Here is a 22,187-nt window from a genome sequence, read left to right on the forward strand (position 1 = left end):
CGATTTGCACTTCCTGCAGGGATGGCTGGCCGTCTCCAAGCACCTGCTGGTTATGACCAATGTGCTCCTACATCCACGTGCCTGGGAAACACTCAGAATTCAAGCAGCCATGAATTCAACGGTCACTCACATTTTATTTCCTGCCTTCCACCATAATAATATGGTACCCAAACTTGGTTTTGACAGGGGGGTCTGTATACACTGGCTTGTCCATGCTGCTCACCGGCAGGGCAAATGCTGCATCCTGGAAAGGTCCCACCATGGAGCCTCTGGTCATCCAGCCCAAGTCTCCCTGCAGGAAGGAACAGCCAGGTTAAGCTGCAGATCTCTCACCGCCGCAGGGCAGCGCTCGGCCAGGAGCAGCCTTACCCCTTGCCTGGCCTTGTCCTCGCTGTACTGCGAGGCCACCTCGCTGAAGCGCACCCCGGCCTTCAGCTTCTCCATGGCTTCCATGGCTCTGCCGTGCTTCTCGCACAAGATGTGCCGGACCTGGGGGGCAGGAGGGGGCCGTAACGGGCTGCGACGGCCGCCAGTCCCGAAAGCAAGGAGGGGGAACCGGTACGCACCTTCACGGCGCTGCCGCCGCCCTTCGGGCCCCGGGCCCCGGCCTCGCCGCTCTCACCGCCTGCAAACAGCGCCATGAAACCGGGCCGGTCCTCCAAGCGCCGGTACCGGCACCCGGGCCGCTCTGCAGGCCTCCCTTCCCCGGCCCCGCTCACCCTTGCCCGCCTTGCCGCCTTTCCCCTTCGGAGCCATCGCCGCAGCACCGCCACACTCAGCCCCGACCAGCACGCCTTGCGCCGCGGCCCGCCCCGGGGCCTTGGGCCCGCCTCTTGTCTCGGGCCCTGGGCCTGCCCCCGTTCCCTAGGCCTGCCCCCTCAACCTCTAGGCCTGCCCCCGTTCCCTAGGCCTGCCCCCTCAACCCCTAGGCCTGCCCACAACCCCTAGGCCTGCCTCCTCAACCTCTAGGCCTGCCCCCGTTCCCTAGGCCTGCCTGCGGTCCCTAGGCCTGCTGGTGGTGCTGTGGTGCCCGCTGCCCTCTCGTTTCCACCTCCCCGCAGGGTTTGGATGAACCATGGAGATATCTTAGAGTCGGTTTGGGTTGTTTTTGGTTTTTGTTTTGTTTTGTTTCCTTTTTTTTTTTTTTAATTCCTTCTTTTCCTGAGTTTCTCAGCCTGACTTAAGTTCAGATCCTAACTTAACGCTGAAATCTGCCATCCTTGAGAGGGAAGGGAGTAAGTGCGAGTAACAGGAGGGGTTCAAAACAAACAGCTGAGGACAGCAGAGCCTCTCTGAGCTCAGCGCAGGGCACATCCACAGAGGTGGTGCTTCAGGGGAGGGCACAGGGTCTCCAAACCAACCCTGGCCCCCGGGGCTGTGCCCCCACTGCTGCTCAGCCCTGGCCCCATTGCTCTGCCCCAATTCAGGGAGGCTGGGGTACTTGGGAGCTTGCAGATAGGGGAAGTAATGAAGCACAAACTTTCTTAATTCTGTGTTTCTCTGCTAGTTGCTGTCTGGCCTTTTCTTGCCCTGAGGAAGAAGAGAGATGGTGTTTCTGCTCAGCCCCCACCCCTCGGCTGTCCTTGCCCCACTGCTCCTCACTGTGGCTTCTGCTGCAGTCCCAGCACGTGGTGTGTGGGGTCCTGTTTGTGTCAGGGGGATGGTGGCAGTGCCAGCAGTACGGGGACAGCAGTGGGGTGCAGCCCCAGGCACAGAAACTGGGAAACTGCAGGAGTCCTGTGGGTGAGGGTCAAAGCACGGCCCTGCATCCCAACAGCTGGCTGGGTTTGGCTGGAGGAACTCCAGCACTGGGAGCTGTACATGTCTGCAGGAGGCACAAGACTACCCGGCTTCTGCAGGGTGCTTCAGTCTGATGGCAGAGGTGGGGAGGGAAAGTCTGTGTTTGCACTGAGGGCTGAAGAACTCTCTGGAATGCAGCATTGTCAGGGGCTTTCGAGGGGCCTGAGGTCACCGCACAGGCTGCAGACAGCAGGCGCCTGCTCCCCGTGCAGCAGGGAGGAAGCTTTGGATGATGAGCAGGAATGGTCTGTCGCTCTTCCAAAGCAGCCTCCTGTCCAACCGACCTCCAAAGTAAATCTCCACATTTCCAGCTGAACTCAAAACCTGGGACTTTTGCCTGGGAAACTGATGGCACAACGTCAAAGGAAAGAGAATAAAACATCATCACCATTGTGCATTAGAAAAAGCCGTTTAAAGTACCACATGCCGAGTGACCAAACAGTTTCAAGCTAGCTTTGTTGTGGGTGCTGGGAGGTGCCTGGAGCTGCAGTCCTGCTGTGTTCCTGAGCAGCAGGAGCTGCTGTCCCAGCGGCACAGGAGGTGCCAGGTCCCAGTCCCCACTAGAGTGCTGCATGTCTGCCTCTCCCCTCTTGCCAGCAGCGCAGCAGGGACATGGGGGCCTCAGGTCCCAACACTGCTTCTCTGCCAGCAGCTCTCCCACTGGAGAGGAACCGAAGAGGATTCGCCAAGGAAGAAATGAAAGCATGAAAGAAGCCCCAGTGGGGCAGCCGGGACATCCCTTCTGCAGTGACCTGAGTGCCTAAAGCTACTGCCCGCAGCACGGCTCCATCTGCACCAACCCGAGCCCTTTGTGGCCAGAAGGCTCTGTGCAGGTTTAGGGCTGGCTGTTTGCACCATCTAGCTCAGGGGCAAACTCCATCATGACCCTTCGAGCCAGTGGATTTGTGGTCTTGAGCAGTTCAGCTGCAGACGGCCGGGAACCGCTGCTGGTTTTACTGCTCTTCTTCTGGAGCAGAGCCTTAAAATCTTCATTCCTGCTGGAGGACTTCCCGGTGCTCACTGCTGCTGCAGGAGACTCGCTGGTTGGTGAGCCTGACGTCTTCACGGGAGAGTGGGAATTGGGCCGGCTGCTAAAGCTGTCGCCTGGCTCCTTCCGCCCCAGAACCTTCCTCTTGGACCTAAACACCAAAGAGATGTGTGGTGGGAGCAGTCCCAGGCAGTAGCTGCCACTGCTTTGGATGGGGTGATTTCCTATAGCAATGGGAAGGGCAGTGCCTAAGGGGCAAAGGGCAGAGCGTAAGGGGGGGAGGAGCACGGCACCCACCCGGCTCTGCTGGGGCAGGATGGAGGCGCTCAAAGCCAGGCTGGACAGGGCTTGGTGCAACCTGACCCAGTGGGAGGTGTCCCTGCCGACAGCAGGGTGTTGGACTGGAGGATCTTTAACACCCCTTCCAACCAAATGATGTTGTGATTCTGTGCTTAGCATACGTGTGAGCCATCCACAGCTCCTCTGGGCAATCTGTTCCAGTGCCTCACCACCCTCATCGTAAAAAATTCCTTCCTTACATCCTCAGGAGTGCATAAGGCAGCAACAACCCCTCCGAGGGTGGGCTCGAGGGGCTGTGCCCACCACAGCGCTCCTTCTACCTGTGAATGACAGTGAAGAGATCCTCTGTGGTGCGGGATGCCATGAAGACATCGTCGTCTTCCTCAGCGATGGAGTCGGCCGTCTTGTCACTGGCAAAGCTCTTCTCCTCTGTGCCAGCCTCAGACGAACTGCCTGCTTGCAGGGAGGAGAAGACAGCCATGAAATACATGGGATGATGGAGAGGGATCCCCCGGCCCCCTTCTCCGCACGGAGCAGCAGGCGCACCCTCACCTTGCTCTGAGGGGGTCTCGCCAGCTTGCGCCGTGCCTGGGACCTCAGTGGGTGTTGGGCCATCAGCGTCAGGTTGGCAGCAGCTGGGCTCTGAATCCAGCGTGATGATGGGGCTGGGGGTGGGCGCCGGGTCTCCTGCACCCCCTGCCTGCTGCACTGGGATTGGGGTGAGCGGCAGGTAGAGCACGCTGGGCTTCTTGGGCACCGGCGGCGGCACCTTGGCCTTCCTGCGCTCTGCCTCTGGCCGCGGTTTGTCCTCCAGGCTGCCCTGCGAGAGCCGCCGAGGCTGCCCTGGGCCCCTCCATGGATCCCCTTTCCGTAGCATCAGGCTGTCCTTGGTGGTGATGCTTGGCGGGGATGTGGGGGACAGGGGACCCTCCTCCCGCAGGACCACGGGCTTGGGCAGGATGCACGGGGGCCGCTTGGCCAACGGTGGTTTCTCCGCTACCGGCGGCTTCACTTTCCTCTCCGGCCCCGGGCAGGGGATACGCGGCAGTTCCTCCGCATGCTCTGGGCCGTCAGTGTTGTCCTCTGGCTCGGAGCGGCTGATGGAGCGCAGACGCACAGAGCGCAGGTCGGACTGGGTGACCACGGGCATGATGGGCTGGATGGGACTGGTCTTCTGGACCAGCTTGGTGCCGAAGGTGGAGTCGGAGTGGTGCCGGCTGACCTTCGTCTTCCCCTTCAAGGAGATCTTCAGCCCCGAGAGGTCAAGGTGGGCAGGCGGTGTGAGCGGCAGCTCAAAGGACAGCCTGGATTTGGGGCTCCGCTCCATGGGGGATGTGGGGGGCAGCGAGGACTTCCTCTCAGGAACCAGCGGCCTCACCCGCACCTGGTGTGGTGAGTGCCCGAGGATGGCTGAGGTGGGGACGGTGGGCGTGGGGGTCTCTGATTGGCTGGAGTACCCGCTGGATGGGGACATCAGCCCTGCGGGCCTGCCTGGGGAGGAGGTTTTGAGGTCAGCCTCTGCTGAGAGCTGGGAGGGTGTTGTGGCCCTGGAGATAGAGGGGGACATGAGGGACTCGGAGCTGCCCCGTGCCTTCACACACTCAATGGCTGTAGTCCCTGTGGCTGTGCTGGAGCCGGAGAGGGAGCGGTAGGGCTCACCATTCTTCCAGTCTGCCATGTACCACTGGCGAGGGGCAGCTGGGCTGTCGGGCTCTCTACCCTGGGGGTCTGCATGCACCACCCGGTGCCCAGCAGGTTCCAGCGGGATGCACAGGCTCTTGGGTCTCTGATCATGGGGCAGCCCCAGGGCAGCCAGGCTGTCCTGCCCATCTTTGATCAGTGAGACGCTGCGGGTGGGCGGCGAGGGCTTCTTCTTGGCCTTCTTAAGGGAAATGCTCTTGGAGCGCCGCCGCCGCTGCCCGTCCGGCTCCGGCCCCAGCGAGATGTTATCAGTGCTGGTGCTGCCCTCGGAGCCGGCGCTGGGGTAGCCCAGGGCGCAGTTGGTGCTGCCTCGCCGGGCTTCGGCGTAAGCAATGTCCACGGAGCAGAGGGACCCCGAGTCGGTGGGCACCGACAGCGAGCGCTCGCGGAAGCGGCACCCTCCCCGCTCCACCCCTAAGCGCGATGGCTCCGGTGCCGGCTCCGGCTCTTTGTTTGTGGGTGAAAAGTTCACCCTGGCTTCTTGGCCATCACACCTCCGGATGCCCCCAGCACCAGGAGGAGACTCAGGAGTCGTGGCGGGGAAGGAGCTGGGCCCAGCGCTCCCTGCATGCTCCTCCTGGGCGATGAAGAAGGAGGCGGCCCGCTCGGTGCCGGTGGGTGAGCCCATGGCAGAGCTGCCTGGTGAGACCTCCTGGCCGGCAGCAGGGCTGGGGGGGGTGGTGTATCCGAAGGAATTGGCACCCCAAGGTGGGGGAAAAGAGGAGCCCTGTGGTCCGTTGCAGGTGCTGGGGGTGGCCGCGTTGTCCATGGAGGATGGAGGTGGGCAGCAGCGTGCCTGCAGCGTGCCCCCGAGGTCACTGAAGGTCTTCCTCAGTGGGGCAGAGAGCGGCTGGCGGGGGCTGGTCTGCTGGGAGGGCTTCCTCCCACCCGTGGTCTCAAAGCTGCAGGACAGGGACTCGGCGATGGGTGGGTGTGTGGTGTGCGCAGGGCCGTTGGTGCTGCCTGTGGGGACAAATGTGGGGTGAGCGTGGGCTGGCATTGCCCTGGGCATCATGGCCACCATCCTTCCCTATTGGATGTAGGACCTTTCCCACCCCATGGCCCAGCTTTGGGCTGCATCCTTGCCTGCATATGCAGTGTGTCCCAGCTGACTGCAAGAGAAGGGTTGACCCCAGATGTTCCCCTCTACTGGGTGGGCAGCAGCCAGCTGGGAACAGTCCCAGCCTGGTTAGCACCTGTGCTGGGATTTGAGATGTGCCATGAGGTGTGTGGACAGTTTAACCAGGGCGGGAGCCTCCATGCAAGAGGCAGAATCCCCATAGGGACCAAAGTGCTGCCCCAGTGCTGTTCTGTGGTGGGCATCACCCCCTGGGCTCACAGCCCTTCCTCATCTCAGAGCAGTCCAGTGGGAACGGTCCCAGGGTCCCACACACAGCCAGACTGGGACTCAAGGCTGTGATCAGCTGAACTCTGAGTTACTCCACAGGAGGAGTCTCACTGGGGTCCTGTCCCCAGTGGCTGGCCAGCGTCACAGGGAAAAGCCTTTCTCCTGCCCAGTGAGAACTTCTCTTGGTGCTGTGGTTTCTCTACCTCCGGTCCCCACACACATATGAAGAACCTTTCCTGCGGTCAGCACTGCGATGCCCAAGAGCTGGGACGGATGCTGCACTGATAGGATCAAGCACTGCTTCATGGCCACGCCAGGGATGCTCTGAGCACCCTCACCATGCCAGCACCCTCATCACAGTGGCGTGGGGTCTGCCTACTGCCCGCGAGGAAGGGCTCAGGGCCAGGTTGGATCTCAGCATCCTTCACTCCTTGTAAGCACCCTGACTTGGGGCATGGCGGTGTCCCCCAACACATGCCAGCTCCAGTGCCAGGCCAAGCGTCACCAGCATGCCCAGGACCCCAGGATTGCACAGGGGGTCTCCTTGGTGGCCTTCACACCCCCATGGCCGGGGTGTCCCAGCCCCCCGGGGTGGCTGCGCGGTTCTTGCTGTCACCTTGGTCTCGCAGGGACATGTTAGGGAATCCGATAACGGTCCGTCTACGCCGCAGGGTGGACTTGGGGTTCATCGCGGTCTCTGTGTTAAACAGGGAGTGACGAGCACTCGCGTGCCTAGCAAAGTGCTGCCCTGTAGCCAAAACAAACACGCCGTACCGTATTGCTGCGGCCAGGAGGACACGGCCACCTGCGGCACCACGGCTGTCCCCTGGCTTGCTGCAGCAGGGGGTGGGTGGCGGGGGATGGAGGACGTGGTGAGCCATGTGCTGTGAGATGTGGTGGGTGGTGCCGGCTGCGGGAACGCGGAGCTGCTGCTGCGATGGAGGTGGGATGCATGAAATGATGAGAGGTGGTGGCCTTAAGCTGTGCCAGGGGAAGGTCAGGTTGGGTATTAGAGATTTCTTCTCTGGAAAAGTGATAATGCACTGGCACAGGGAGGTGTGGGGAGCGGGGGGCATTGCTCTTAGAGGCATTTGAGAGCTGTGGGGACGTGGCACTGAGGGACACGATCAGTGGCTGAATGTGTTCATGGGGTGTCTGGGAGCTGCGGCCCTGCGAGAACAGACGGATGGATGGATGGACAGACGGAGCACGGTGAGAGCCAAGGTGACAACAGAACCGGCTGGCAGGGCAGCACGGCACAAACAAGAGACCGGCTGGTGGCATGGATCGGACACACGGAGCTGCAGATGGCAGGAGAGATGGCAGGGAATGACGCACACGAGCATGCCGCTGCTGTCCCCTGCTGTCCCCACGTGGCCGGCGGGGACACGGGCTCTCAGCCCGCCCTCCCACCACCCAGCATCCCGTTGGGAGCATCCTTCCCAGGTGCCAGCTCAGCTCCATCACCTCTCCCCCAGCAACCACGCGTGGCTGGTGCCTTACCCGAGACATTGATGGGGACCACGTTGGTCTGCACAGAGCAGGACTGGTGCCACTGCTTCTCCTCCACGGTGGGCAGGGGGAAGGCCCTGGGCCAGGCTGTCTGCTTGTCGGGGGTGGTGGGGAGGCTCAGGGAGATGTCGGGTGGTCTCACGCCCAGCGTGCTGGCACTGCTGCTCTCCTCCTCATCGGCTCGCCGGCTCGGGGGCTGCGGGGAAAAGCATGAATCAGCCCGGTGGGACAGAAAGGGCCACCCCCCATCTTGCTGTGCAATGCTGTGCCAGTGTATCATCCCCAGCTGACATCCTGCCACCCCACAGAGAGCTCAGGCACGAAGGTCTGTCCCCACCGCGGCCCTGGGACTCACCATAAGCACGAACTCGAGGCGCTTGGAGGGCAGCGAACGGGGTGAGGGCTCCGTAGGGGTGCTGGGAGGTGGGTGGCCGGCGGCACGGAAGGTCTGCCCAGTCACTCTGCTCTCAGCATACTGCTCCTCATACTCCTCTGCAAGGGAAACAGCCAGTAGGACCCTGCTCCAGCCACCAGTGTCTGTCTCTAGGCTGTGTCTGCCTGTCCTGCTCGAGGTGCAGGAAGGGGAGTGCAGGGCCCTGCAGCGGGGCCGGGGCTGGGAAAGCTGCAGCTCCCAGGGGGCTGGGAGCCTGGCTGGGGATGGCCAGCGCTCCCCATCTCCCGTCCTGTGATTGTTGAGCTAATTAGCGCTGGTCGTTACAGCCTAGTGCGGAAACCAGCTCTATTTGGGCTGCCGTAATGAGATTACGAGCTGGGGGAAGGCCAGGCTGCTGATCTAATCGATGCCTGTAAAGCATCTGATCTGAGGCCGCGTGACGTCGCGATGGAGAAATTGGGAGGAAACAAGATCAGCAGCCGCGCTGATTCCATTACCCGGCCCCACGCTCCTCGTAGGCAGCGCCAGGCACAGCTCAGGGCCATGGTGGCTCTGCTGGGTGCAGGGCTTTGGGGACAGAGCAGAGAACGGGCTGCTGCAGGCTGGGACGTCACAGCTCCGCAAGGTGCACGGAGCAGCTCGGAGATGCCCTCGGTGCAGCAGACCCACAGCTGTACCCAGCAATGCCCCAGTACCTTGCAGCAGGCTCTGCAGGTTGAGCTGAGCCTCCTGGTGCAGCTGCTCCATGCCGGGCGGGCGGCCGGCAGCCAGGAAGACGTTCACTGGCTGCTGCCATGACAGCTTGGTGGGGGCGGCTTTCTTGCTCTCCAAGTCCAGGTTAGAGGTGGCTACGAGCAAAACAAGAGGGAAGTGAGGGACTGCGCTTCCTGTGAGTGCTGCTGAGGGTTTGGGGCCAGTGCTGAGGCAGCACAGCGCACCCATCCCATCCAGCAACGCAGGGCTGGGGATGTGGCTGTGTCAGACAAGAGCAGAGCCTGTCGCTGCTGCAGGCGCTGGACACGCTTCTGTGGGCGGCCAGAGCCAGGCAAGGAGCAGAGAGAAATTGAGGAAGGAAGAAATCAACCCACCGCCCTGGGTGATTGCACAGCTGCTGTCGGGCGCAGGAAGGGCAGCGGTGAAGCAACCTCCTTGCTGCAGGAGAGCAGAAACCACAGCCTAAAGGGAGGGGGCCAGGGGACACGGCACATTTTGCTGCACTTCATCCACCAGCATCGCCCGAGAGTAACTCGCATTTGGCAGGAAAGGGTGGGAAGAGGCTGCGGGCTGCTGGGTGGCCCCGGGGTGCAGGCAGTGCACACCCAGCCCCGCTTCCTGCGTGGCAAACGCTTCCCCTCATCCCTGCGCTGTGGGTGCTGCCCCCAGCGAGAGCCTCAGCACCCTCAACCCCACCCCAGCGTGCAGAGCAAGCAGCTCTGCGGCTTTGCTGAAGGATGACTGCACCATGGCAGCCCCAGTGCCCAGCGCCTCCCTGCTGGGTTCCCCCTTCTGCTCCATTTGAACCCTCTGCAGCCACCACCATCCCAGCCTGCATGCCCCCAGCGTCACCCCTGCTCCTTCTCTACCCGCAGCCCCCAGCACAACGCCCAGCATCCGAAGGCAGCGTGCCTGCTCCCTAGCCTAGTTACTTTTATAATTTGTGTTACCATAACGACATGCCTTAACACAAGCCTTTCTTTTTTTTTTTCTTTCGTCTTTTCCTTTAAATAATTTGACTTGTTTCCATATCAACCAAAAGGTGTCGGGGTGTGCGCGTGGAAATCACACTGAGCTTTGCCCAGCTGCAGGATCCCATCCCAGAGGGGGCGCACGGGGCAGCACCGTGCCCAGAGCAGCCATCGTTCAGGGATGGTATTTCTCTGCTCCAGGTGAGCACAGCCCCCTGTTTTTCAGCAGGAAAACATGCTTGTTCCTCCCATTGCCTCCCAAACAATGCCCAAAGAGGACAGGGGTGCTGGCACAAGTGCTGCATGCTGTGCACACAGCAAGCTCAGGGTATCACCCCCCTGGCAGAATGGCACGGCACCCAACAGGGACTCGGAGATCCCCATACAGCACAGCCCTCCTACCCACACCCTCCTGCACCACATCCTGCCCTGAGCAGGGCACCTTACCTCCGCCCCGGACCCCTCGGCACCCCTGGGGGCCCGCTGTGCCAGCTGGAGCCCAGTGGGCAAACAGCAGCTCTGAAACCTGGAACCACCCCTGAGCAAAGCGGAAGCGCAGCTGGGCAGTGTGTGTGTGTGTGTGTGTGGGGAGGCCACAGCCATCCCCAGGCTGTGACACCGTGACACCCCACCTGCACGAGGAGCACCCAGGCATTGTGTGTGCATAGCTCAGGTTGCATGTAGGAGCGAATGTAACGCCTGGTGCTTTGGGTGGTGCTCCTTGGTGCTCAGAGGGCATCACGCCGTGGCTCTGCCGTGTGGCACAAGGAGCCAGCAGCACCGTCCCTCTGGACTCCTGAAGGTGCTCAGCTCCACCATGGATCCCTGATGCATGCCTCACCGCTGGGGGAAACCGAGGGATGGTCACCCAAAGGAGGCACGATGTCTCCCAGGGTTCTGTCCCACCTGGGGACAGCTCTGCCCCACACCTCAGGACCAGGGTAGCATCTGCGTGCATGGCCATGCAGCAGCACCACGACATTGGGGACAGTTTGCAGAGAGCACGAGCAAGTGTTCAGGCTCAGGATGTTGTGCTGTGGGGCTGTAGCCACGGGGAGTTTGCTCCCACCTTAGGACCAGCATCGAGCACGGCTTTGCTCTTCCCAAGCACCACCCGATGTGGGGCACAACGCACACGCCTGCCCTCAGCATCTCCAAGCCACCCCACTCCATGCCAGCAGTCGCATTTACCTACTGCCCAGGCACCCCGAATCCACAGGGAGATGTTTGACAGAGCCATCGAGAGCCGCTTCGATTCGGGGCGAAGCTACGGTGAGATGATGCCGCCAAACTTCCCCTCCTCAAGCAGCACTCCTGAAGCAAGCAGGGAGCGCCGGCACTGCAGAGGCACCCCAGGAGTGATGGAACAGCAGCAGCAGAGGCAGCGTTAGCTGAGCGGCCATGGCAACAGGCACTGGCACAGCAGCATCCAGCCCTGGTGCACCTCGAAGCTGAGAGTAATCCCAACAGTGACCCAAACTCTGCCGTGCTGCAGTGCCGGCAATGCTCTGCAATGCTTTGATGAGAGCCCCAACACGGCGCGATGCGTGGCGCAATGACATTCCCTATGGGCCGGAGCCAGAGTGCACGCTGCTCCTCAACGAGTGGAGAGGAAGAGAAAATAGCGAGCGGTGGGAGCTGGCAGCCAACACGCAAAGTGCCTCCTGTCCCACCTCACCCCATGCTGGATTCGGAGCCGTCGGGCCAGCAGCCCTGCAGAGACACAGCAGCACTGTGCACGGACACCATACGGCGTTCCCACAGCGCAGTGCCCCACTGAACACCCATGAGCCCCACACCAGGAGAGAGTGCATGGGACAGAGTGTGCCAACATCCCACAGACGTTGTGCCACGGGGTGAGGCCATGGGGGCTGCAAGCCGTTAGGTGGGTGCCCACACTGTGACCCCTCGCCTGCACCTCCTGCAAGGTCGCTATGCGCAACAGCAGCAGCAGCCTGCTCCTGCAGATCTGGGTTCTCCTTACCCTCCCCGTTTCACATGTTGTCAGCTGATTTTGCACTGACAGCAGCACTGCAGGAGCCGTTGGGGTGGGTGGGTTAGCAGCTGAGGGGGTCACCCAGCGTGCAGGGGAAGGCTGCATTGCATGAGAGAGCAGCAGCAGCAGAGCAGGAAACACCACCATCCATCAGTAGGGTTCAGAGTGAACACTGTGCCAAAGCCCTGAGGTGCCATCAGGAAAACAGACACAAACCCATTTTTCCAGGTGGATCCTTCCTTCACCCCACACCCCATGTAGGGCCAGAGCAGAGGAGTCCCCAACAGGGACGGGCGGGGGGTCCCTCCTCCCCAGCTCCATGTGTGGGGGCACGCAGGGGTGCCGTGCTGCTTTGGGAACGGTCACCACAGCAACCAGCTGCCACTCGTGCAGCGACAGGCGGGCGCAGGGACACGGCAAGCGGGGACATGGGGTGGGAGTCGATGGGGTCTGCCTGCATGGAGGCTGCGGCCCTGTGCTGGGAGCGGGCGCCCGCAGGAAAGCGCCGTTTCCCCCGTGCCCTGCTGGATTTGCACTCCATGGGGCCGGGACAATGCGAGGAAGTGGCTGAGAGGGGAACGCGGCCAGGGCTCGGGACAAAGGGGCCCGAGAGCTGAAAGCAGCCACAGCGGAGCGGTGTGGAGCTCAGCACGGCCCCGGCTTCGTTGCATTGAGGTCGGCCGGGCTGGGCAGGGAGCAGAAAGCAGGGAACACGCTGCAGCCACGCTGGGGAAGGGAGGATGGGACCTGCACCGACCCCGTGTCCCAAGGCTCTGCGTCCTCCTGCCTGAGCGGCCACCCGATCCCTGCAGCCCTGCGCCTTACCTGCGCGCTGCCACGGCGCGAGGAGCCACTCCACCTTGGCCATGGCTGCTCAGCAAAGCGCACGGTGAGGAGCGAGCTGCCTCCACCTGCCCCGTCCGCGGCCCAGAGCAAAAGGAAACGGCCAGGAACTGGCTGCTTGACTCAGCTCCCGCCGCCCACTGTACAGCCCCGTCCTCTCTTCCTTCCCATGGCACCGCTTTCGGAATGCAGTCTGCTCTTTGCTCTGGGTGCTGCTGGAGCCCCCTGGGCCACGAGGGACCACTTTCCACGCACCTCAGGGATCTGTGCAGCTCAGCCACTTGTTCCCAGGGGTGTGAGGCCCATGGGAGCCAGGATGGGAGCAGTGATGGGAACACAGCCCTGAGTGCTGGGGACAGGCAGCCCCTTGCAACTGGTGCCGCTGCAGACCCCAGAGCTGTAGACCTTGGGGATGGGATGCCCCAAAGGCAGCAGATGCAAGCAGAGCACAGATGCACAGAGCACATGCAGCCCAGGCAGCATTTGCACATGGCCCTGATGGATGGAGCCAAGCAGAGCTGCTCCAGCACAAAGCCTGTGGGAGTTGGCAGCAGATTCCCCTGGCCCTTATCTGGCATGTCAGAATACCTCCTTAGCATCCACCACTGACAGCTTTCTGAAACACAGTGACCTGAGAGCCCCCAGCCCACGGGCAATAGGGCAACGGCAACTTGTTGGCCAAGTGGGAGCTCCTCCATGGCTTTGCCAACCCTGCCTTCCCAGAAGGGCCCCAACACTGCACCTCATAGCACAGCATCCTTCACCCCTCGCATCCCAGGCTCTCTTTGCCCCATTTCATTCCACTGCGACACCCGCTGCAACGGCAGCTGCAAAATGATACAGAGACAGGCTGTACTTCCACCCCCTCTGCCCGCTCATTATTAAGCTGTGACAGTCGCTGGGGCTGTGACAATCACTCCACGTTTTCGTGTGGCTCCCAAGCAATTGAATGGGCTCCCCAATGCACCCTGCACTGCTCCTGACCCTGCGGGCAATGGATCCTGGATGGTCCCAGAGCACTGCCAGCTCTCATGCCCCATGTTTTCAGCATTCCCAGGTGCTGGGATGGGGTGCTGGGAGGGGACGAGTGTCTGGAAGGGTTGTGGAACTGCCCGGGCCAGCCATGTGGGGACAGAGGGGTGATCAAGCAGGTCCTGCCTGTTGGATCCATCTATTTCGAGGGCAGCTCGGTTGCCCCCACGGTCCCCCCAAACACCCTGTGCAGATTTGCTGGGGGTTCTGCCCGCCTTGTGCTGTGAGACCCAACCAGACACCCACCACCCTCATGGGTGGTGGGAGAAGGGGGCTGTGGGTACCAGGGGCTGTGCAAGGATAGGCTCCCCACCTGGGCAGGTCCCAGCTCTGGGGCCAGCAAGTGCAGGCCTCTGCCACACGGATGGCTTCTGCTATTTGGGGCTCATTGCTTGCAACCCGGGGCTGGCTCCTTGCAATTCGAGGCTCGCTGCCTGCAATTCGGGGCTGACTCCACGCAATTCAGGCTTTGCTCCTTGCAACCCAGCACTCGTTCTCCGCTCCCAGCACCGTCTCCCCGTTCCCAGGCCACACATCAGCACCTGCTCCACGCCCCGCAGCCCGGTGCCGGCGGACGCACGGCCCCATCTCTCCCCGTCCCCTGCAGCCTCAGCTGGAGGTGACCTCACCCGCGTCCTCCAAGCGACCCACAGGGATCAACCGCCCGCAGCGAAGCACGAGCCGCCCCCTCCCCGCCTCCGTCCCACTCCGCTCCGGGGGGCGCCGCTCCCGGGGACCCCGTCCCATCCCCCGATACCTGTTGCTGCGCGCATCCTGCCCCGCCGCTGGCTGCGCGGCGCCTTCCGCTGCGCGTTGCCCATCCTCCGGCGCGGCTCGGCCGGCCCCGATGCTCAGAGCCCCGCCGCCCCCGGGCCGCTCCCCGCCGGCTCCATACCTCCCCCGCCGCGCCGCGCCGCCGGGAGCGGGCAGCAGGAGGAGGAGGAGGAGGAGTCGAGCCGGGCCGAGCCGGGCCGGGCCGCACCGCACCGCGCCACACCGAGCGCCCGCCGCATCCGCACGGCCCGCCCGCCCCCTCGGGGCCCGCCCGCCGCGGGGCTGAATGGGTGGGGGCACCGGGGGGGGGGTGGGGTCACCCCGGTGGCAAGGGGTTGGGCGGGGGGAGGGCCGGAGGTCCCCTTGAACCGTAGCTCGGTGTGTCGGGTGGTCGTGGGTGGCAGCCCCTGAGGGCAGCTGGAATCCCTCAGGGTGCAGTGGAAGCTGGAAGGGTGCGGGGCGGGGGGGGGGGGGGGAGTCTTGGGGAGGGGAAAGTCGGTGCGAGCCATGGGGCTGAGGGCTGCGGTTTGTGGGTGGTGGCATTTGGGGGCTGTGGTGGGAGGAATGGGGAGCGTTCTGTGTGCCTGCCTGGGTGTCACTGTCCCCAGCTGGGTGCTGCTGTCCCAGATGATGCCATGGGATCTGGCTGGCACGCATCCCTTTGCACCCAGCAGACAGTGGCACCCAGAGGCCCCAGGGCCACACCGCTCTATCTCAGGCCGTCCCGGGCCATCAGGGCTGGAGCATCCCTCACCCACCGAATCTCAGCATCCACGGAGAGACAGAAAGGACCAGAAAGCGACGGGAGGTTGTTATGGCAACAGCCACAAATTGGATCAGTACTCTCGGCGAGGAGCAGCAGCACGAGTGCTGCAAGGAGCAGGTGGGTGTGACAGCTGCGGCGGTGCGGGGGCACAGCTGTGCCACCCCCAGATTGGGGCAGGGAGCCCCAGCCTTGCCCAGGCGAACCAAGGCTCTGCAATGGCTGCAGAAACCCCATCCCCATGTATATTTTCTCCTGCTGCACCCTGGCCAGCAGAGCACTGCGTTCTTGTAGTCCCCATCCCGTGCAGGGATCCCTGTATGCTGCACCTCTGTTTCCAAATCAGCCCCCCCCCCCAGCTGGAGGAGAAAGCTGCTCCTTTGAAGCGGCCATCCACACCAAGTGGCCCAGCTGATTATTTTCCGGCCAAGAAACAGCATTAAAAAATAATAATAATAACAATAATAACGAGAGGCTGGGATGAGCTCATTGGAGAACAATGGCTCAGGGCCCGAGCCAAGGGCAGGGGGAGCAGGAACGGGACCGGGGCCCCGTGCTGCCCCATGCAGCCCCATGCAGCCCAAAGCGGTGTGGGTGGCTGTTAGGGGTGCTGGGGGGGAGCCCCGTGCCCGCGCCCCACTGCTCGCCCCACTAAAGGTGACCCCGGAGCGGCCCCTGGCACCGCTCTGCTCTCAGATCCCAAAACTCGAGCTGAGGCTGTCGTGCCACCTCGTGTCCCCTCTGGGTTCTGCATTCCTGGGATTCCTCCCGCGTAGCAGCGCCAGTTTTCCCCGCTCCTCAACCCGGCTCCCGCCCCTCCTTCCCTCCCTCCCCGCCAAATGCCATGAGCACAGGACCGGCTGTGAGCTCTTTGCTGCCCATGCAGGGATGTGCAGCCCGCCCAGGGACACGGCTACCCCAAAGGCAGGCACCCCAAAAACTGCACCCACATCCTCTGCCACCAGAGCCGCTTCCAGCCTGCGAAAAGGGAGCGCAACCCAGCACCACCCGGCTGAGCACCACACGCTGCCACAACGCTGAGCCCATGGAGGGGGATGCAGTGACCCCACTGGGGTGCAGGACGTGGCACGGCACGCTGATCCCGTGCACATGCATCACAGCATCGCTGCCCGATCCCACCCGGAGCTCCCACCCTGGCAGCAAGGTGGGGGTGCGGGGGCACCTCCCCTCCCGATGGAGTCTCCAAGCAGAGCTGCGAGGAGGAGGAAGCACCCAGCATTGAGGACACACTGCGCTCCCTGTCCTCACCCCGCAGAGCTGCCAGACCCTCCCCAAAGCGAGACTGCAAGTCGAGGATAGAACTACATACCCAGCTTGGCGGCCTCCTCTTCCTCTCCCCACGGGGCTGGGGGCTGAGGGGGCTGAGGGCGGCCCCGTGCCCCGTGTCCTCATGGCACCGTGGCTCCCATTGGGGCTGGCTGGCTGACGGCAGCAGGGCGAACTCGGCTGCTAACTCGCTCCAGGTTCGCCGGGAGAAAGGCTGCGTGGAAATGCTTCTCCCACCCCAGCCCAGGCCCTTCTTAAAGACGTAGCTGCACTTCCCCGCTGCAGACGCATGCCACGGCGGAGCCATGGAGACGGAGTGTCCCATCGGCAGCCCTTCATCAGGACCCCCGAGCAGGGATGTGAGCACGGCGAGAGGAGATGCGCCTGGTCACCTCCCCTGCAGAGCTTCCCCTCCTCGTTAGTTAATGAGGATCGGGTGACTGGGTGAAGGGCTTTGCTCCAGGCTGCAGCCCGTGGCTCCCGTGGGGTCTCTCTACCCTTTGGCCCCACTCTTTGGGGCTCATCTGTGGGGTGATGGTGCTCTCCTCCCCAGGGAGCTGCAGCATGGACCCCTGTGCGGGCAGGAGGCGATCCTGCTGCCTTGTCCTCACCTCCTGCTGCCACTGCTTTGCCCTCCTGCAGGTGAGCAGGCACCTGGGGCCACTTAGCAGCTCCCACCATCACCAATCCCCCGTAACCTGCTGGCTGCTCCCAGCCAAGCAGACCTGTGATACCCACACAGCAGAGCCATGGAAGAGGGCTTTCAAATTGCAAAGCACAAACCTGCCAATTCAGTTTGCAGGTTGCAAATCCGAAAGCTCTGCATTAGCTTCACCTCCCGTTCTGCTCACTGCAGCCAGCAATCCCCGTGTGCAGGTCTGGTGAGCACAGCACACCTGAGATGCACTGCACGAGGGGATAAACCCACTGGGGTGCAGGTGAACCCTCTGTGCCTGTGGTGCTGCCCTGCTCACATCCAAACCGACGTGGCACAGAGCTGACCTGTGGGATCGGATGGAGGAAAGCCAGCTCCTTTACGTCACCATGAGTGCTGTCCTGAAGCCAGACCTCAGCTCCCCCCACCCCACGGCCACTCTGTGGCCTCACAGCCCACGCACAGCTGATGGCCAGGACCACCCAGGGCACTGCTGGCTGCCAGCACTGCAGGGTGGAGAGCAGGATGTGCCCGGTGGCAATGGGTGCCAGGGAGCACTGATATGCTGCTTGCGGGGTGCTGTGGTTCATTGCCTGGCAGCAGCCACAGACAAGTGCTGCAGAGGTCCCTGCAGCTGGAAAACAGTTTGCCAAAGTGAGCTCTGTTTGCACATGAAAGTGAACGCATCCTTCAGACTGCTTAAGATGATGCAAAGCTCTTTGGAGACACGGCTGAAACAGAGCCATGTTCCTGTGCAACGTCACCGCGGCCGCGCTCACAGCCAGCAAGGGACTGGAGGTGCTGCACGCCTGCAGGGAGCAGCACTGCTGCAGAAGTGCTGGCAGAGCTTCGGGGAGAACCCTGGGGCTGGAGGAGGAGTGGGACAGGGATGGCACCAGCACCCCCTGTGCCTTCCTGCCTTGGGAACGGGCAGCGCCAGGCTGCAGCACAGCGTTCCTTCCAGAGCTCCATCCCCGCAGCTCTGTGGGCGCAGTGCCTTCATACCTCCCGGCGCCAGGCCCTGTTTTCTTCAGCACTGAGATTTATTTTGGGAACAGCAGGGTCCCCAGGGGCTGAGCAGGGAGCACAGCTCACGTCCCTGCTGCCACCACCCAGGGGATGCATCCCCACCATTGGGCAGCCGGGCTGCGCATCCCTCCGCTCTCACACGACGGCCAATGGATGAATAAGGGCTGAGGAATCCAACAGCCCCCAGCTCCCAGCGGTGGAAACAACCCTGCTGCCTCCTCGGATGGAGTGATGTGGGAATACCCGGGATGCTCCAACCAGGGAACCATCCTGGGGAAGGGTGACGCTGGTGCCTGGCCCTTTTTGCCTGCCCCATGCTGGGATGCAGGAGGGCTGCGGGAAGGCTGCTGGTGCTGGTTGATTCCCCGCTGCATCCCCTGTGAATGAGACACTTTGGATTTGTTCCACACTGAGAGGAGAAACGTGATTTGGATCCTCTTCAAGAAATGGAAAAAGGGGGAAAAAGAACTGTCCTGTCCTGACAGCTCCCCACCCAAGGACTCCACACAAAGCAGCCCTGGGCTTTCTCTGCAAGGATGGGGCTGGCAGGGGTTGCACCCTATGGACACGTGCACTGATCTCCCCGGAGGCAGCAGATGGTGGAGCACTTGGAAAAACAAACATCATCTGAAGCAGCACTCAGAAGTGCACTCACCCCCCTGGGCTGCAGAACGGCAGTGGTGGATGGATGGAACGGGCAGTGCTGCCCTATGGGGTGGTGGAAATGTAGTGAGTGTGGGGTCTCTGCCACCCACCGGCCAATCTCAGGGAGGAAAGGTGAGATTTGGGCCTGTATACACCTCCAGATGTGCTGTCAATGCACATCTGCATGCTCTCATGTTCACACCTCCAGTGAGAGGTTGGAGGGGGACTGTCCTGCCTCTGCCTGCATCCACATTGCCAGCATCCAACCCCCTGGCACAAAGCCCCTGTGGCCACCAAGCATCCCAGCCAGGCAGGTGGGGACCATCTGGTCACCATCAGCACCAGCTCTTCCTCCTGGGGACGGTGACATCGCTGGGCTCAGCCTGGGTGACCGCAGTGCCTCCTTCTCTCCGTGTTTCTTCCTACTGGAGGCAGGGACAGCGGGAGCCTCTTCCCTCCCCGATCGCTTCTCATCCCAGCCGCGGCTCAGCGTGCAGCCGTGCCATCAAACTCCAGCGCTCATTTCCCACGGCTCTGCTCAGACGGAGCAGCGCTTACACACAGCGCAGATTTCACTGAGGGCCTGAGAAACGAGCTGTGCTTCTGGGGAAGACGCGCTGCAACAACATTTCCCCTCCCCCCTCCTCCCCCCACCCCCCCCCTCGCTCCAACCCTCCCAAAGCGTTTTAAAATAAACTTTTCTAAACAAATCCAAAAATGAGCTTATTTTAAGCTCCTCCGAAGCAGGCTGCCTGCTTCTGACCCGTTGATGAAGCCGGTGCCAAAGAGAAAGGCTTGAAAAGGGAAACGAAAGCGGTTCGGGCAAAAACAAACCCCTCCTGCTGTCGGGAGCGGGCAGCACGCTGCGGCCGCGGGCTGTCACCTCGGCCGTGCCAAACCTGCGTGGAAGCTGCTGTAAGGGATGCAAGGATGGAGGCGAGGATCTGCTCAGCCCCGCATCGCCTCTTTCCCGACGAGGCTGCAACGGGACAGCCCCGGGAAGAGGGGATACAGAACGAACCTCAGCAGTCATCCTGGGAGCTGCCGGCTGCTGGGGGGAAAATCCCGGCCGTGCAGAGCGCGGCGCTGCCGCTGAGCTGCCCCGACGTCACCCCGGCACGGCGCTCCGTCCCCAGGCAGGTGCCGCCCTGGAGGCGGAGGTGACACGAGCCTTCTGAACCCGTGAGCCTTCCCCTTACCTGGCCGTCCCCGCAGCAGCTCCTGCAGGCGGGAGGCCCTGCGGTGCAGCCGCCCGGTGCGGCGCCCCAGAGCCTCGACGTGTCCCTCGATGTCCCCCAGCAAAGCGAGCGAATGGCCGCACAGCTCGGCGAGCTGCCGGAGCAGGGTGAGAGCAGCCAGGCTGCAGACATCCCGCAGCTCCACCAGCGGCACGGCACGGCTCTGCCGAGCCACCACGCTTCGCTTGTAGAACGGCATGGCACGGCTCGGCACGGCACGGCACGGCACGGCTCGGCACGGCCGGCCCCGCTCCCCCGGCCCCGCGGCTGCTCGGGCTCTGGGCCGGCCGATGGGAGGAGGAGGAGGAGGAGGAAGAAGAGGAGGGAGGGGCGGCCGCGCTCGGGGATGCTCGGCCGAGTCCCCGGTTGTTCCCTGCAAAGCTTCCCTCGGGTCCCCTCACCTCAGCACACACCAAAACAAATATTTGTCTCGGTCCCGGAGCAGAAATTCCCCTCTTTGAAGCCGCCCCCGCCCCGGGGTGCTCCGCTCCGAGAGCTGCGGGCTCTGCTCGTCGGGAGCCGCGGGGCAACGCCGCTGGGACGTGGGGGTGGGAGGGCAGAAACCCCCCGGGCAGCGATGGGCACCGCGAGTGGGATTTCCTTGCAGTCCCCAAAGCTTGCCGCCCCTTCACACGGCTCTCTGGACTTTAACGCTGCCTTTATGGCCGTGTGGGTCCTCTGCACCCCCACGTTCAACTTCCCACAGCTTTGTTTGCTCTCTTCATGCCGGAATTTTTTATCTTCTCATGCAGGAAAAAGCAAAGTGCGTTGGCAGAACGTCCGTACGGATGTGTCCTTGTGGGGTCACGGCTCTGAAGCGCAGCTCAAGAGCAGCAGGGATGGGATTTCTACGCATCCCAAAAGCTGAGGAGAGCCCAGCACCATTGCTGGGGGGGAGGGGGGAGGAGGAGGTCCGCGGCGAGCACAAAGCACCGCTCCCCCCACGCACTCTTGCAGCATCCAAATATTTCCAGCTCTGGGAATATCCTGGGCTGGGTGCCGCCCTGCCTGCATGCTGAGCCTCACTGTGCTGCTCCGTGCTGGACTCTGCTTGGCCTTGCAGCCATCCAAACCCAGCCCCTTCCCTTTGCTCCCCACTCCCAGTTCGGTTCCCCTTGAGCTCTCCTCTAAGCTGCAGAGGGTAAATTCAGCACTGCAGTTGTGGGGTTGGATGTATTTATCCCAGTGTATTCAATGTGGTGCCTCCATTCCAGACTTCTGTATGCTGCAGATGGAGAAACTGAGGCACAGGCTCACGTCCTGCCATGAGGGTGAGGTCGGTGCCTAACCGTGAATCACCTGTGGGGCACGGAGAGCATCTGGAGCCCATCAGATCCCTCATGCAGGTGCGGCAGGGAGGAACGGGCTGTGCCGAGCTCTGGGAGCCACTGTGTGCTGCCACAATCCTCCAGCCCATCCTGCCCCAGCACCGACCTCTGTGCTGCCAGAAAAGGGAGAATACACACGGACAACGTGCCTATTTTTGCGGGGTTTCCAGCTGAGAGCTGCTTGCTTTAGGTTGTCCTTACAGGGGCTGGGCAAAGCCGTGCTCCCTGCCTGCTGCCATGCGCACCAATGGCTCGAGCTGTTGCTGGACTGGTGGTGGGGCTGAGCCATCGCTGGATTGGCCATGGGGGTTCACCAGCCCACCTCACATAGGGCTGGCCAAGGAGGAGCAGCCACGGTCATGCCCTGTAGCTGCAGGGCAAACCCCGCAGGAGAAATCCTGCAGTGCAGGGCAAGGTTGGCTCCGACCCTGGTTTGGTCCGTGCTTGCCGTGCCCATCCTGTTCTGAGGGATTCGTCCCATTTCTTAAGGCTTTGCACATTGCAAACCCTGCTGTGGGCAGCGCTGGGGGAATCTATGGGGCGCAGGCAGCTCTGTACAGAACCCGATGGGGCCACGCCTGCAGCCGGCTGCCGCGGACGTGCAGGATGCCAGCACACGGAGCTGGGGATCCTGTGGGAAATATCCTGCTTGGCCACCGGCTGGGCAGGAGCGTGGCCAGCTCTGCGAGCCCTGATTGCAACCAGATGCTGCTGCTCCAGCACCGCAGCAACCCGGAGGCGGCCCACGCACCGACACGGTGCCGCAGTGCTGCCGATGCTGGGGATGCTCCAACGCGGAGTGCGTGGCACCAGGCGCCGGGTCGTCCCACCCCAACCAACGGACCCACAGCTCCACCGGCACAGCGGCT

General features: G+C 62.6%; 2 protein-coding genes across 8 annotated transcripts; both read right to left on the bottom strand.

The window, feature by feature from the left end:
- Window positions 1–114: 114 nt before the first annotated feature.
- Window positions 115–849, bottom strand: PIN4 (peptidylprolyl cis/trans isomerase, NIMA-interacting 4). The gene is made up of 4 exons (XM_048959352.1): window positions 720–849; window positions 567–625; window positions 370–489; window positions 115–292 (listed from the first exon to the last, which is right to left on the bottom strand). Exons 1-4 carry the CDS (start codon window positions 754–756, stop codon window positions 134–136), a joined length of 375 nt encoding a protein of 124 aa, XP_048815309.1. The 5' UTR covers window positions 757–849; the 3' UTR covers window positions 115–133.
- A 1,341-nt stretch (window positions 850–2,190) lies between these two features.
- Window positions 2,191–20,258, bottom strand: NHSL2 (NHS like 2). 7 transcript variants are annotated; one of them, XM_048959314.1, is made up of 8 exons: window positions 19,952–20,258; window positions 8,739–8,891; window positions 8,005–8,141; window positions 7,641–7,845; window positions 6,754–6,885; window positions 3,641–5,752; window positions 3,409–3,541; window positions 2,191–2,939 (listed from the first exon to the last, which is right to left on the bottom strand). In XM_048959314.1, exons 1-8 carry the CDS (start codon window positions 20,187–20,189, stop codon window positions 2,636–2,638), a joined length of 3,414 nt encoding a protein of 1,137 aa, XP_048815271.1. In that variant the 5' UTR covers window positions 20,190–20,258; the 3' UTR covers window positions 2,191–2,635. The 7 variants fall into 7 exon arrangements, with proteins under 7 accessions (XP_048815271.1, XP_048815275.1, XP_048815272.1 ...); XM_048959318.1 differs by lacking the exon at window positions 19,952–20,258 and adding an exon at window positions 16,467–19,379; XM_048959315.1 differs by lacking the exon at window positions 19,952–20,258 and adding an exon at window positions 14,357–14,611.
- Window positions 20,259–22,187: the final 1,929 nt, after the last annotated feature.

The sequence above is a fragment of the Lagopus muta genome, chromosome 13, assembly GCF_023343835.1.
Source record: "Lagopus muta isolate bLagMut1 chromosome 13, bLagMut1 primary, whole genome shotgun sequence".
Taxonomy (NCBI): domain Eukaryota; kingdom Metazoa; phylum Chordata; class Aves; order Galliformes; family Phasianidae; genus Lagopus; species Lagopus muta.